At 39.1% G+C, this 14,944-nt stretch overlaps 2 protein-coding genes across 2 annotated transcripts in view; one reads left to right on the top strand and one right to left on the bottom strand.

Annotated features, from left to right (window-relative positions):
- Positions 1-1,379, top strand: part of HELRODRAFT_69490 (hypothetical protein) — a gene marked incomplete at both ends in the record, with an annotated part of 6,317 nt that extends 4,938 nt beyond the window's left edge. Inside the window, 3 exons of the mRNA XM_009030586.1 lie at positions 226-364; positions 624-737; positions 1,261-1,379. Coding sequence (XP_009028834.1) covers positions 226-364; positions 624-737; positions 1,261-1,379 — 372 coding nt within the window. The remainder of the gene's footprint in view (positions 1-225; positions 365-623; positions 738-1,260) is intronic.
- A 2,392-nt stretch (positions 1,380-3,771) lies between these two features.
- Positions 3,772-14,944, bottom strand: part of HELRODRAFT_189589 (hypothetical protein) — a gene marked incomplete at its 5' end in the record, with an annotated part of 20,464 nt that continues 9,291 nt past the window's right edge. The window contains 22 exons of the mRNA XM_009030778.1: positions 3,772-4,529; positions 4,666-4,759; positions 5,105-5,325; positions 5,559-5,870; positions 6,054-6,247; positions 6,355-6,656; positions 6,778-7,043; positions 7,333-7,446; positions 7,724-7,847; positions 8,022-8,227; positions 8,746-9,035; positions 9,142-9,503; positions 9,917-10,179; positions 10,652-10,891; positions 11,119-11,202; positions 11,366-11,489; positions 11,844-12,049; positions 12,353-12,636; positions 13,028-13,176; positions 13,448-13,609; positions 14,199-14,419; positions 14,584-14,730. Of these exons, the coding sequence (XP_009029026.1) occupies positions 4,447-4,529; positions 4,666-4,759; positions 5,105-5,325; positions 5,559-5,870; positions 6,054-6,247; positions 6,355-6,656; positions 6,778-7,043; positions 7,333-7,446; positions 7,724-7,847; positions 8,022-8,227; positions 8,746-9,035; positions 9,142-9,503; positions 9,917-10,179; positions 10,652-10,891; positions 11,119-11,202; positions 11,366-11,489; positions 11,844-12,049; positions 12,353-12,636; positions 13,028-13,176; positions 13,448-13,609; positions 14,199-14,419; positions 14,584-14,730 (4,448 nt within the window). The 3' untranslated portion in view covers positions 3,772-4,446. The remainder of the gene's footprint in view (positions 4,530-4,665; positions 4,760-5,104; positions 5,326-5,558; positions 5,871-6,053; positions 6,248-6,354; positions 6,657-6,777; positions 7,044-7,332; positions 7,447-7,723; positions 7,848-8,021; positions 8,228-8,745; positions 9,036-9,141; positions 9,504-9,916; positions 10,180-10,651; positions 10,892-11,118; positions 11,203-11,365; positions 11,490-11,843; positions 12,050-12,352; positions 12,637-13,027; positions 13,177-13,447; positions 13,610-14,198; positions 14,420-14,583; positions 14,731-14,944) is intronic.

Consider the following 14,944-nt stretch of genomic DNA (forward strand, 5'->3'; position numbering starts at 1 on the left):
GCTGATTGGTCAGTGATTTTAAGTCTGACGTTTGATTTTTTAATCATTTCCTCGGTTTGAATGTTGGCGAATGACTTACTGATTGACTAGTTTTGATTTGTGGATTAGTTTAGCAACTAACTGATTGACATCTTGACCGAATAATTAATTACATACTTATTATCAATTAATTAAATTAATTAATTAAATTACTTAATTATTATAATTAATTACTCGGCCGACCAGTACGCCATTGTATTCAAAACTCCTCCCTACCGGAACCCGGATATTCAGGAACCTGTCACTGTCTTCGTACAGCTGAGGCGGCCCTCAGATGACGAGGTTGGTGATCCCAAGCCTTTCCAGTACATTCCTCAGGATCCGGGTTGGTTTTGTTTAGCCAATTATTTCATTAATTCATTTTTTTATTCATTCATTCACTCATTCGTTCATTTATTTATTTATTCATTCATTCCTTCATTCATCATTCATTCATTCATTCATTCATCCATTAATTTATTCATTCATCCATTCATTCATTCATTCATTCATTCATTCATTCATTCATCCATTTTAATACTTTGATGAATTTTGAGAGAAAAAAAAAAGTTTATATGCCAAACATCGAACGTTCCCGTCAACAGATCCTTACGGTTTAAATATGAAGAGGAAGAAGAAAGAATTGAACATTAGCGACCCCTGCCAGAACCAGATACCCAGGATGGTCATGGATGAGAGTAGTCCAGGTGCGTCTGCGTGTGTTGGCGGTTTTGAGGACGATCTGTCTGGAGTTGTTATCGCTGGCTGACTGGCTGGCTGGCTGGCTGTATATTATTGGTCATCTGTATGTGTGTGTCTGTGTGTGTGTCTGTGTGTGTGTGTGTGTGTGTGTCTGTGCGTGTGTCGTTGCGATGTTGTCGTTGGTTAGTTGTTGTTTTTTGGTTGGTTGTTGGTTGGTTGTTGGTGGCTGGTTGTTTTGGGTTGTCGTCTATGTGGTTAGTTTCTTGTTGATCACCGCTGATTATTGTATACATAAGTTTGCTCCTACTAATCTGTCAACGCGATTTCTATAAACCACCATACATATGCCGAATAACAAATAACAACAAGCAAACAAACAACAAACAAACAAACAAACAACATGCAACAACAAACAGACAAACAACGCCAAACAACGCCAAACAAACAACACACAAACATCATACAACGAAAAAGATGACCAGGACTTGAACGATGCCCTCAGCAACATCAACGCTTACAAACATCAGACTCAGCAACCAGGTCGCATGAACATCCGAAACAAGCTGAAGAAGAAGGCAGAGGAAGGATTGCAGAGGAGAGACAGTACGTCTATGTTGCTGATGCTGCTGATACTAATGTTGCAGATATTATGTTGCTGATACTTATGTTTGAATTTCTTTTCTCATCCATTGGATATTTTTCTCCCGACGAACCTTTGTAGGAATGGATGATGATTTAGCTGTATTGTTGATGATGTTTGTGAGCTTCTCTGCTCGATTCGATGGTGGCATGCGACAGTCCTCTCCTTCGTTTAAAGTATATTTTAAGCTTTTAACCATTTTCGTTTTGTACATTGGCCAATCAGTCTTGTCGTCTCAAAGTTGGTCGTTCACTTTGAATGACTGTCTCACTGCTGATTTGAACAATGTTATATTTATTTGGGGGTGGTCAGATTGTAGATTGTGTCTTACTTCCTATTCGGGCATCTGGCTTGGATTGTTGGATACTATTGTTAAAGGCTGTTTTTAAAGGCTGTTGTTGATGCTGTTGATGTTGTTGATGCTGTTGATGCTGTTGCTGATATTGATGTTGTTGAATTTAGTTTTTAATGTTCTTAATTAGTAATTATCAACATTAATAAGAACATAATTAGAAATTATTTTTTGTAGTTGTTTTTAAGTATAAGTTTGACCCATTTCTAAGTAAAAAAAATGAAATGCTCTTTTTACTTACCAAATGGTTTAAAACTTTTGGATTGAATCCTTTCCATCCTACAGAGGCGCATAACCTAGACATAAAATTTGAGCCCGGTGCCACATTCAACACGGACCTTCCCAAATACTCACTCATCGCTTCCCCCCTCCAACCGACCATCCCAACAAACAACAACAGCAACAACAACAATAACATCCTCAACAACAACAACAACATCCTCAACAACAGCACCATCGACAACACGGGCATTCAGCTCATACAATTGCTTCAGAAGAACTCCATAGGTGGCAGTCCAAATGTCGTCTTCTTGAAAAATGTCGTGTTAGTTAATTTGTATTCAGTGTATTTCTAGACAGATATTCTAGCAAACATAAACGGTAAGACACAGACTAGCAAGCAAACAAAACCGAATAATCATAAACAAAGACTCAAAGCACAAAAGCAGACAAACACAAGCACAAGCAAACAAACGAGCAAAAACATCCGTCATTGCAGGGGCAACCAGCTTCAGAACAGCCACATCCCTGTCCAGTTCCTGCTCCCAGGCGGCACGGGCAACTTCTCCAACAGCGCAATCATCGCCAACAACAACAACAACAGCGTCCTCACCAACGACAACCTCATCGCCAGCACTAGTATCATCACTAACATTACCACTACCTCCACTGCGGCCACCTCCAACAGCAACAACATCAGCCGTAACATCGGTAGCAGCAGCAACGTCAACAGCAGCCAGATAATTGTAGCGTCCAGCCACGAAGCAGCGGATATGCTGGCGAGCAACGACCACTACATCTCCTTGGACCACATGTCGGGCGACTCCATCCCTAACTTGAGTGGCTTCTCAGAATTGATGGCTGGCGTCGATTCGACGGTGAGCAACCGAGATTTGGACGTCGGGGCTCAGGAAATGGTGGTCGAGGAGGGTGGCGTGCATTCGAGGCACGAACACCTGGATGGGGCCGGCAACCATTAGCAGATCCGTGCACGCATGTTGTACACGTTTTGTTTGTCGGTTCATGAACTTCTGCATTGGTGCGTGCAGTTTATATGAGATGTTTCAGATGTCTGGTTGACAGATAAGTTTCTTTATCAGATGAATGTATCTTTAGATCAATGAGCGAAATAATGAATGAATATTTATATAGAGATAGGTGAATTATTGCATGAGTTAATGCACTTGTGAATGCATGGACAATCAGACAGGTGAATGGATGACCGTGCAGATGAATGGATGGAACAACTGTTGCATGCATGGTGTTCTTTGAGTTATAGGTGATTGAACTGGTGGGTGGATAATTAGTTGATGAGAAACACATTTAAGAGTTCATCTACCCAGGGTCTTGGCTGAAGAATGTATGAATTTTGACAATGTATTTCTTTGATGTTTTATACATTGCTATATACTTGTAAAAATCACGGACTAAAATAAATATATTTGTGCGGTGTGTGTTCGTGTGTGTGTGTGCATTTAACTGTGTGTGTGATGTGTGGGGTGTGTGTGTGGGTGTGTGCATTTAACTGTGTGTGTGTGGGGTGTGTGTGTGGGTGTGTGCATTTAACTGTGTGTGTGTGGGGTGTGTGCGTGCCCGGCTGATGTTTATTTATTTTTAATTTAAAAATCCGTATCTTAAATTTTTTTTATTTTTATTTACTTTATTTTTTTTAACTTTCAGTTTAAACAAAAACTTTCCCCATTTGCCTTGTGAGACAGCTTTTAAACAAATTGTACAACTGACTCCACTTTTAAAATAGTGGTTTCATTACCTTTTTAGCGTTTAAATTCTTTGGAATTATTTAAAATTTATAATTGTGCTTCTTATATGAGATATAAGACATGTGATATGAAACCGTTGGAACGTGTTGTTGTTAAATATATATATATATATGGTTCCACGTTTTATCATTGTTGTTATTGTTATTATCATTATTATTATTATTATATTTTTTCAGAATTTGCCATTATTTCTTGCTGTGTGTATTTGTTTTTACCTACGCAATTTAACGAATGAAGTTTCCTCTGCTAACATGTTCATGATGTGAGTTGAACATCAGACCATAATAAATGTTACATCGTTATTGTTGTGCTTCCGCTTTCAAACCGGAAGAATATTTGTTAATATTTTTCAATATAAAATGTTTAAGAGTAGAATGTAACATTTAGACAAATATAACTCCTTAATTTGTTAATAAATTTATCGAAATATGCCCTAGTTAAGTTCAATATATTAATGCACAAATATTAAATATTTATTTTCATAATTCTGTAAAACAAAGTTTATATTATTTAAATCAAATTATGTATAAATTTAATTTATAATATATGTATAAATATATATACATTATATATATATAATTTATATTTCGTTCCTCGAGTTAACACTGGATAATATATTATGCTAATGTTAGTCTAACAATTGATAAATATGATAATTTTATGTTAATGTGCGTTTATTGATCTGTGAACATGTGTAGCTTTGCATCGGCGTTTGAAGTTTACGTTATTGAATGTCAAACTTTAAAATTGAGGTAAATTTGTCGAAAGAACTCAAAAAATGACGATGGTGGATGGGAATGCGGTGTAAATAAAATGCCTGAGATATTTAGAATTGTAATTTTTTAAATTAATAATTAATTCTACTGATAAGCTTTAAAAAAGAATAAATATTTATAAGATGTCAATCAATCAACGGCCACACCCACAGGATGCGGCGGGACAGGCGGTCTAACATGTTCCGGATTTGTTCTCCTCCTCCTTGATCTCGCTGGGACCAAGGCACGTGTACTTCTTTGTGCAGCCTGTCTCAAACCAGACACTGCCAACCTGCGGTTGTTGGAGGATTAATTTAAGATTGATTAGTGAATTTTTGGTTTGGGTACAAATTTATCGAAGTAGTCTATCTATAATTTTAACGCCATGGATTATTGGCAAATGTGGTCTAAAAATGAAACCACGAAGCGTGTAAATATATTGATAGTAAAAGAAATAGGCACATATATACAGATGTGTGTGTGTGTGTGCAACCAACTGGAGATAAAATGAAATTCATTCAAGCAAGCGCCTGCCCTGTACAAATGTCATATATGTCTACAAACGTTGAGACACACGTGGCATGTTGTGTCATCAGTCGCATTGAGGAAACATAGAAGCAGCGAGACATCAACTTACGTTATAAGACATTCCGGTTTTGCTGACACACCCACACTGATTCCTGGGAATGCATCGTTTGCTGCTGAACACGAAACCTGGCGGACACGAGCAGACGTTGACCTCGTCAGGGAAGGTGCAGTGCTTGGGGGCGTCCAGATCGGCACATGTGGCCAGGCATGGAGATGAGGGAGCCGGGTTCAACACCATGCCATTCACCGGGCAAGATGGTGAAGGTAATGCTGATAATTTTAAAAATTAATAACAGTATTGAAGAGCAACATCAACAGGATTTTCAAATATTATATGGCTCTAACTCTAGTATAACACGGTAAAACTTGACGTGGCGATAATTGTCTAACTCACTAAAATGAATTATTTTGAGCACGTGGTTTTTTAAAACGATGTAAATCGATGTATTGAAGATTTCAAGAACTTGTTAAAAAAATCGAGAGAGTAAAACGACGGAACATACTGAAATTCGCAGTTGAGTTGACAGTGACGACGACACCGACCTCTTGGCAGAGGACCACCAAACTACTGAAAGCCAGGGTGAACATGTCGGCACTGCACGTCAGCACGACGTCAAGTTGGCACTTGGTTTGCGCCTGAATGAAGAGGTTGGAGCCCAGAACGTTGGCACAGGCTGCGAATGCCGCGTGGACGTCAATGACTTGTGTGCATAGGAGGGTGTACTTGTTGATCTCGAAAGCTGACAGCTGGCAGCCCGCAGGTGGGGTGGGGGGTTGCGTCAAGTTGGGTGCCGTCGTTAAGCCACCGACTGGTCCTGGTGGTGTTGAATGATGACGAATAGATTATTCAATAGCAGAAATGATCCTGATGCAACAAGGTGTAACGATCATGTTTACAAAACATTAATTTAAGGCTGGCAATTTGTTTGCAAATGAATAATTCAATAAAGGGAATTGAAAAATGAAAAACCAAATAAAACTAGCGAATTGAAACTCACTGGTAGCTGTGAAGCTGAGTGGGCTGCCTGTGACGCTCGCAACAGCTGTCACCGAACTTGATGGTCCGACGGTTGCTGTTACGGTAGGTAAGGTGCCAGTTACGGCGGGTACTACGACTCCACTAGGTGCAGGGACTGGAGGTGCTACAGGGTCATCAACGGGAACAGGATTGTTCACGAGATCCATACACGAACTGTTTGAATGGATATTTTGCACTCTTTTTTACTTTATATTTTGATGAAATTTTTAACAAATCTTTTCATCGTATCTTGTATTTTTAAAAAGTTTTAAAATACAAACTTGGGATCAATTGCTTCCAAATCATTAACGATGAAAGAGTTTGCAATCTCCTGACCAGGTTTGGTGGTGGACACAGGTGGTCGCCTATTGAGCTGCATCATGTCGTTGTCCTTGCTGCCGTCAAAGTTACCACACAGGCCAATCAAACTTCCCGCAAATTGACTCGGCAGTTTGATTATTGCTTGCCAGTTGTGATACAATATTGACACTCCGAAGTCAGTCCTCCACTCGACCTTCTGACCTCGGTACGCAACTTCCCACTGGTCGCCCTTCAGAGGCAGATGAATGAGCGAACCGTTCATCTGAATTTATAAATTTAAGATCATTTTTAACAAAATTACATTCCTTTTAAAGATGTTGATGAAATGATAAAAGCACATTGATTGCGAAATAGTTTATAAGAGAACTCCCGTCATAACTCACACTGACGTCCACAGACCCCATGGTACTCAACGACAGCTCAGGACGTTCCAACCTCAACACGCCGATGGCAGTTTCAATTTCAACGTAGCGCAAGAAGGCCGCATTTTTGTTGATGACAAAATTTTTGCCGAAGACTTTGAAGAGTGGAGCAGGGGGGAGGGACTGGAGGAGGAGAAATTTGCAGTCACCTCCGAAGTCCAGGCTGGCGCCGTCAAAGGTCAGCAGATGTCCATTGCCGGAAATTGTGCACGTGTTGTTGGAACCACCTGTTTGCAAATAAGGCAAACTCTCACTGGTCCCGTTTGCATCTTAAAATTTATTCTAACAAGATTTCCATTCGAAGCAACTTCAAACCAAATGACGACAACTTAATGATTAAAATTAAGTTTCAATAGATATGAAATGAAGCTAATGCGTCGAGTTGAGTCACTGATAAAGAAATTATATGTATATATATATATATATATATATATGCATATATATATATATTATATATATACACATATAGTCTGTCTAAATAGGTTTTATTAAAATTTTATTTAAAAATTCACTAACTATATTCACAGAATTTTCCAGCAAAACCAGTCAAACATTTGCAGATGGGATTCGGGCTGTTCATTACGTCAATACAAGTTCCATTGTTTTGGCATGGGTTGTTCGATGCACAGGCTGTCGTCAGGGAGAAATTTTGTTTAATAAAGCTTTTTATGTACAGTTTTTTATTTAAAAAATTGCAATGAACCGTAGAACCATTAGCGAAACCAGTTAACTAACACCTTACAACAATCAAACTAGATTTTGTAATCGTTATGAAGTTATTGAAAATTTTTGAAAATTTTATAAAATGACGTGTCAGCATATTTTACACTTGTCTAAACGATACCATCCAGTCTAATACTCTTCCAATTTCATTCACGTGAAAGTGTGAGAATATTGAAGGACGAACCCGAGCAGACGCCCGCCGTGCACAGGGTGCCAGCTGGGCAAGTAAATGGCACTGAAGAGGTCGTCCCATTCCTCGCGCACGTGTATTCCATTGAACAGTCGAGGTTCAACCATTTTTCCAACGTCTTCAAAATTATTTCAAAAAATTGTATTGCTTGACATGAGAATTTAAAATAAAATGCCAATTTTTTCTAAAAACAAAAATATCAAACTATTAAACATATAGACATTCAGCATTACTAATATAATTTAAAAAAATTAAATAATTAAAAAAACTTTTCATCAAGTTTTCCACGAACCTTCCTAGCAGTTCCAAAGCCATCGACGCAGCCACACATGGAAGGAAGCACACACGTTCCATTAAGGAGAAGCTTGCCCGCGGGACACACGCAAACGTCCTGCAGTTCGGGTTCCAAGCAGGTTTTCGGGGCATCGGGGTTGTTGCAAGTGGCGGGACAGGCAGGGGAGGAGGGGGCACACACGAACCCTGGCGCGCACTGACATTCTGGTTAGTGCATGGTTGGTGGTTTGTTTTAAACAATTGAAGAAATTGTTCATTTGTTAATTAATTTTAGTATTAGCCAGTTAGTTACTTTATTTGCATATTCAATTGTTCTTGAATGAACAACCGGCAATTGACCATATAGAAAAAAGATTGGTTCCAATTCAATCTCAGCTGAATTTCATACTAAGTGGGCAACATTTCACTTTCTTGACTACATCGCTTTTAAAGTGTAAAAAACATGTACATACATCGTGTACGTGAACGCACAAACTCCATTCCAGCATAAAGTGGATTATTAGCAAATGTTGCATAGGAAGTGAGTTTTCGCCAGTATTGATTATTGCAACAAATTTTCTTTTTCATTTTTTGTGTTTTTAAACTCAACGAAAAGCATGTTCTTAAAAGCTTATGGCATTTGTAGCTTTAAAATTGTGATGCACGAAATTTTTATTTAATGCCGTGTTATTCAATGCAATGTTATTTGTGAACTTTTTCATCCACCATGAAACGTCACTTACTACATTTGAAAGTTTCCCTCCAACCAGATGGTGTGCTCACTCCAACCGAAAGTTTGCAGAGATCCACAAAGCTTTCCAGAGCCGTACATGATAACAAATCATTAAGAAAGAAGTCCACATTGAACTTGCAAGTATTAACGAAGATTGCCACCATGGCTGGGTCCAGAAGAGCCACACAAGCGGCGAATGAACTGTTGGCACTGACGATGGCATCACAGCGGGATTTGTCCAGTGGGATAGGCGGAACAGGTGTCAAACTTGTGTTGCTCAAGTCAGGTACCGAGCAGTTTCTAATGCATAAGTAATTTTTTTGTTAAAATATTTAACTGAATTTTCAATCAGTTATTTAAAAGACATTTCACAAAGTCGTGTGTTAAAATAATAAAAAAAACGTACGATAAGTATGGGTACTGGAAATCTGATACGTAGTAACTGTTCCCAACTGAATTACCAACATCCGTAGAATTTCCTCCTCCCCCAATACCTGTGAACCCTGACTGCGCTGAACCTGCAAGCGAGCCACTGAAGGGTATGCCATCGTTTTCTTTAACCCCATCAAAGTTCCCACAAGTTCCCATAACCTTTCCAGAGTATGTTGGTGGCATGATGATGTATGACCTACCCGACTTAGCCAAGCCAACTTTAATCTGACTGCTGGTTGAGAATTCCAGATCTGCTCCAACTACTTGAACTGATATGTCATCAACAGAGAACGGCGCTGTGTAAGGCAATTTGACGTTTGTAAGCATGTCGAATACCTGTGGACGAATACTTTCAATCTCAATTCATACTATTAGTTTAGCTACATCATCAAATTTTTTAAAAACAAAAATTTAATTAATTTACAAGTTGGTTATGATATTACGTATTGTGTTGTTGTCTCGCTTGAATGTTTGCGGTTACATAATCAGGTGCAAACAATCGCAGCAGTAGGAGGCGTAACTTGCAGTGCGAGATGTTTTTTTTTACCAACACGCAGAAATAAGGTGAACACATTCAACGTGGTAAAATTGTTGGCCTGATAAAAACCGACATCGTATTGCCGTAAATAATAAATAAATTATAAAAAACAATTAAAAAAATAAATTGATTGTTTGGCATTTGACAGTTGAAACATAAATCAACTACAAAAGAGACAGAAACCGAACTGCACTCAAAAATGTACACTGACATCGCATTTTGGGATCCCAAGTCCATCGCTCTTGAATTTAATCAGCCTTCCATTCCATTGAATCATTATTTCCCTCGTCCAGGTCGTAGCAGCTGCAGCACCTTGCTTCCATGCTGGAACGTTCTTTGAAGCCACGGAAAATGTCGGAAGGGTTGGGACGTTGAAGGAGGTGAGGATTATCATGCAGGGAGCTCTGTAGAGGAGGGAGAAGCCGTCAAATGTTGAAATCTGTGGTCCTTCCGACAACATACACGTGCCAGATGCTGGTTGAGTATTTTCAAAAATTAAATTATTATTTATCGGAATTTTGTTTGTTAAAATTTATTCAAGAAATCATTCACCTCAAATTATTTCAACGTTCAAAAATTACTCTTCTACATTTTTTCTAAATTTCACAAGCGTAAACATTTAATGACAAGTACAGCTATTTAATTTGAAAATATATTTGAAATAAGACCTTGATCGCATGTGTTTCCAGTAAATCCTTTTTGCAGACACAACTAAATAGCTGAGCTGGAGTGGCTACTGCTGCTAGTGTGGTTGTCGGTGGTGTGGTTGCCGTCGGAGGCGGCACTGGTGGGTTCGCGGCGGCACATGGTTGGTCTGAGATAGGGTTAAGGGTATTCAAGTTGAAATGAATTTATTAAAATTTTTTAATAAATTTCAATCAAACCAAACAAGAATTTAAATCATTTGAACAAATCAAAAATTTACCAGAATAAAGACACAACTTACTGGAACACGTCCACTCATAGTAAGTGAAGCTAACATCATCGACAAGATCCCCTCCTGCTTTTACAACGAGACCACATCTCTGTCCCATGTTAGCCGAAGGATTCCAGTTGATTCCCATGCAATCTGTTCTGCTGGTTTGGTAACAGGCTTGGAAGCAATCGGCCAACTGACTGACGGCTGAAAGTCCTGAAGATGTCGAGGCCAAACTTTTTTTGTTGGCGAATTTCTTCCAGTAACAGCCTGAAGTGTTGGTTTGAAATTGTTATATCCTTAGGGTGTTATTGGGTTTTAAAACGCGTCGGATAGAACGCAAATCGCAAGATAACATTTTATCAGGTTTGCATTGGAAAATGCAAATTTTTCAAATACTTCGATTTGAGTATTCAAACAAGCGTGTACATATTCAGATTCACTCAACGGTTGCAGACTAGCGTCAATAGAAATATTTCGAAATGGAAATTTTTAACCTGGATTGGTGGGCGATTTATCTTGGCAGGTCAACGTTTCCAGGCACGACCCCCCGTTGAGACACGGTTGGGCCGCCACACAGGCTGCAACATGGGTTTGATTTCAAGTCAATGTTAACATCATTTTTGCTTTTGCTATTTTAGCCAAATAAAATCGATTGAGACTTGAAATAAATATTAGATTATGACAAAACAGACGATAGTTAACACCAAAAAAACTATTCTATCCAATGCATGTTATACTGACCTGAGCACTTTCCATTGAAGCAAGAAGTTTGATCCGGACAGGATGTTGCCTCGGATTTGATGTTGTTCAAACCCGCGCAGGTCAACAACTGCGTGCAATCCTTGCTCAACCAGATCTCTCCAGTCTTGTAATATTTCAACGGGAATTATTAACAATTACATAATATAATTAAAAATAGTGTAACTAAGGTCGGACAAGTGGGAAGTCTGTTGGTATGATGAGATGGGAGATTCTATGAAACAGAAATGCGTGCAGATTGTTAACGACTTGCATTAGTTTTGAATCAATTCAACCAGAAAAAACGTACACATTCGCATTATTAAATAATTTATAAAGTGAGTGTCATAGTAGAAAAAATTTATCTACAAATCTAATCATCAAAGAGAAAAGTCATGAAAACAAACAAAAGAACGAACAAACGAACGAACGAACACACGAACAAACGAACGTGGCATCTCGATGGGACACCAGGTCTCACCTTTCGAGCTCTGCCCTCAGCGTCGATGCATCCAGCCTGCTGCAGATCCACACAGACTCCATTGAACAGGACCTTCCTAGGGGGGCAGGTGCAGACGTCGATGGCATCTGGTAGCGCACAGACGGAGGATTTGTCTGGGAAGAAGAAGTTGGGCTGGCAGGGAGGGCCCTTCGGAATGCAGATCTTGTCGTCTGAACACCGACAGGCTGAAGGAGCGTGCGTAAGTAGATATACGTTTCTTAATTGCAATTTCAATCATGTGCATGTGGCCCACATAAACGAAGTGATCACACACGTTACATTTCCGCATTTGAGATCTTTTTAAAGAGCGCTTACAGACACAACAATATATGAATCGTAACATAGTGTGATGCCCTACAATGGAATAACTATTACTATTGCCGTTATTCATTTGAACTGACAGAGCATAATTAAAATAATATCGTCAAAATCTTATTTGACGACAATGAATTAGAAGTGATAGATGTTACGGAACCAAGAACACTAACGAAATTTCAACTTCCTTCTCCAGTCAGGAATGTCGACTTGGGCATATTGGAAACAGTACAGTACAAACTGGAAGATGGCAGGCTCAACAACGCTTTCGTCGCACGTCTGCTGGAGGTCGAACAAGCAATCGTATTGGAAAATTTGGGCAACTTTGCGACCGACTTTGTTGATGCATTCTCCAAATAATTCATTGACGTCTGTCAGCAGGTTGCACTTCATGGTCAGTTCCTTCATGGAAGGGCTGCACGTCTGGTTAGTGACGGCAGGGGGCTTGCAGCTGTCCCTGTTCGTTTAGTTGGGTAGATGTTGTTTATTTAGCTGGGTGGTTGTTCGTTTATAGTTGGGGGGTCGAGTGATTGAATGATAAGGCAGTTCAATAAATTAGATAGTTGAGATCAAAGATACAATGAGTGTAATTGATTATGCAAATGATTTAGTATTTCAATTTTATTGATGCTAATGATACGTTCATTGTTTAGAAGAATTTTGATTCTGCTGCTTCTCTGCGCTGTGGCTCACTTTTTAAAAATATTTTTCATCGTATAAGAACAGATAAGTTGAGTAGTCAGTGAAAATTATTTCATATTAGAGTCAGTAACATAATTAATACTACAAAGTGATGCTCTTCTTTCGAGAACTAACTTCAAAAAACAGGAAAAATAACATTAACTAACATTATCCCCGCATTGTCTACATCACCCATAACAATGTAACTGTCTCCAACAAACTTCCCCGGATCTCTCATCCCACTCACATCCTGACCGTCCTTCGTCACCAGGTCGTTCCCCTGGTTGCCGTCGAAGTTACCGCATATGCCGTAGACCTGTGTTTTGGGTTATGTGATGGTCGGTTGGAGTTGAAAAGTTAATATTGGCTGTTGAGGTGTGGAGTGCAGTGTCTGTGTGCTGGACGAACTACGTTGCATCAGAAAATCATTCAAATATGAAATACACTGAAAGGCATGGTGATGAAGCAATATTCACAATCTTGGCATAGGTGATTTTGTTTGTTACGGTTGTCAAAATATATCTCTAGACACAGTTGTAAACATTCCAAAGCATCTCATTCGAACTATGAATGAAAGAGCTGCTAACTTTTTTAGTGAGATAGTTGGGAATGTCGACGGAAGCCATTCCATTAACGTTGTAACCGACGACAAGTGATCCGTCCGTGGTTCTCAACTCAAGGCCGTCGGCATTATAGATGATTGTGAAGTCGTTGTTGACGTGGGGAGGTTCAACTGAAACGCCGTCCACCTGTCGGAAGATTTCGTAGCGTGTCGTGTGAGGAGCGTTCGATGCTCCTTTCTTTTAGTTTATTATCGCCGAGTGTCGTTGGTGGAATGTTATTTTTACGTTGCATTTTACGGGGCTGTTCATTACTGCTTCGATAAACGAAATTATTATTCCATCATAATTTTAAAATGAAAAAGGTTTGTAAAATATGTATAATTATGCTCTAAATCGATTCTTGTTAAAATTGTTGGGTCACATTGTATATGCATTATGTACATTTCATCTAAAATGCGACTGCTTAACAAACCGAATTTAACACCTCAATTAGCAACATCACTGGTGAGTCGTTAAATGTAACTTGAAACTTCTCTTTAAACTTAAATGTGCGATCAACATCTAGTTATAACTTGAGTGAAATTGTTTAAAATAATAACTAGTGGCCAGTTTTTGAAGCGGTCAGTTTAACTCAATTCAGTTTATTTTTATTTCTTGCGTGCATACCAGTTCTGCAAATTTAAACATCTGGGTAAAATTAAAAAGAAAGCATTGGAATGTTAAATTAACGGGGAAAAAATTTTAGAAAATGAAACTTCGTTGATCGATCACTTACAGTAACAGACGCAATGGCACTATATGACTCTCCTATCTTGATGAACCTGATGACCTTAGCACCGAGCACAACTTCCACATTCCTGACCCAGGCCACCTTCGAGTTGGGCTCCCTATGGTAGTTGTGGATGTAGACGGAGAAGGGGGGTGCCGTGATGTTCGGTCCATTCAGACTGGTATTGCCGGGCAGGTTGTTTGACGAGAGGAGAGTTTTGCATGTTCCTGGATGTTGGTTGACGATATTCATAATATTTGTAGGAAAAATGTTTGTTTGGTTCGAAAATTTTTTTTTTTGAAATTCCCAACAAGGGTAGATCACAACGAACAGTTTAATGACGACCGTAACAAATGAAACAAGTTAGTGATCAAGTTTGCGGTCACCACACCTTGGTAGTCCAGGTTGAGTCCGTCGAAGGTCTTACAATGGGTGTCTCCTGTACACTTGCATTTGGCGGTCAGTTGAGGGAACTTTGGTAAGGGGCCATTTGGATCGAAGGGGTTCTTGCCATTGAATGGGGATGGAACGTTCAGATCTATTAATAATAAGGCCAATTAAAATTTTTAAAAATTATTAAAAATTATTTTTAGTTTTTTTATTACGCAGCTAAAGGCTGTAACATTCAAACCTTACGATGTACATACACATGTTGTATACACGCGCAAGCACCTATGACATAGTCTTCTAGCTTCGGACAGACAGTATTCGAACTAGGTCATCGCGGAGTAACAACAAGAGACGTAGCACTT

The sequence above is a fragment of the Helobdella robusta genome (assembly GCF_000326865.2).
Source record: "Helobdella robusta unplaced genomic scaffold HELROscaffold_7, whole genome shotgun sequence".
Classification (NCBI taxonomy): domain Eukaryota; kingdom Metazoa; phylum Annelida; class Clitellata; order Rhynchobdellida; family Glossiphoniidae; genus Helobdella; species Helobdella robusta.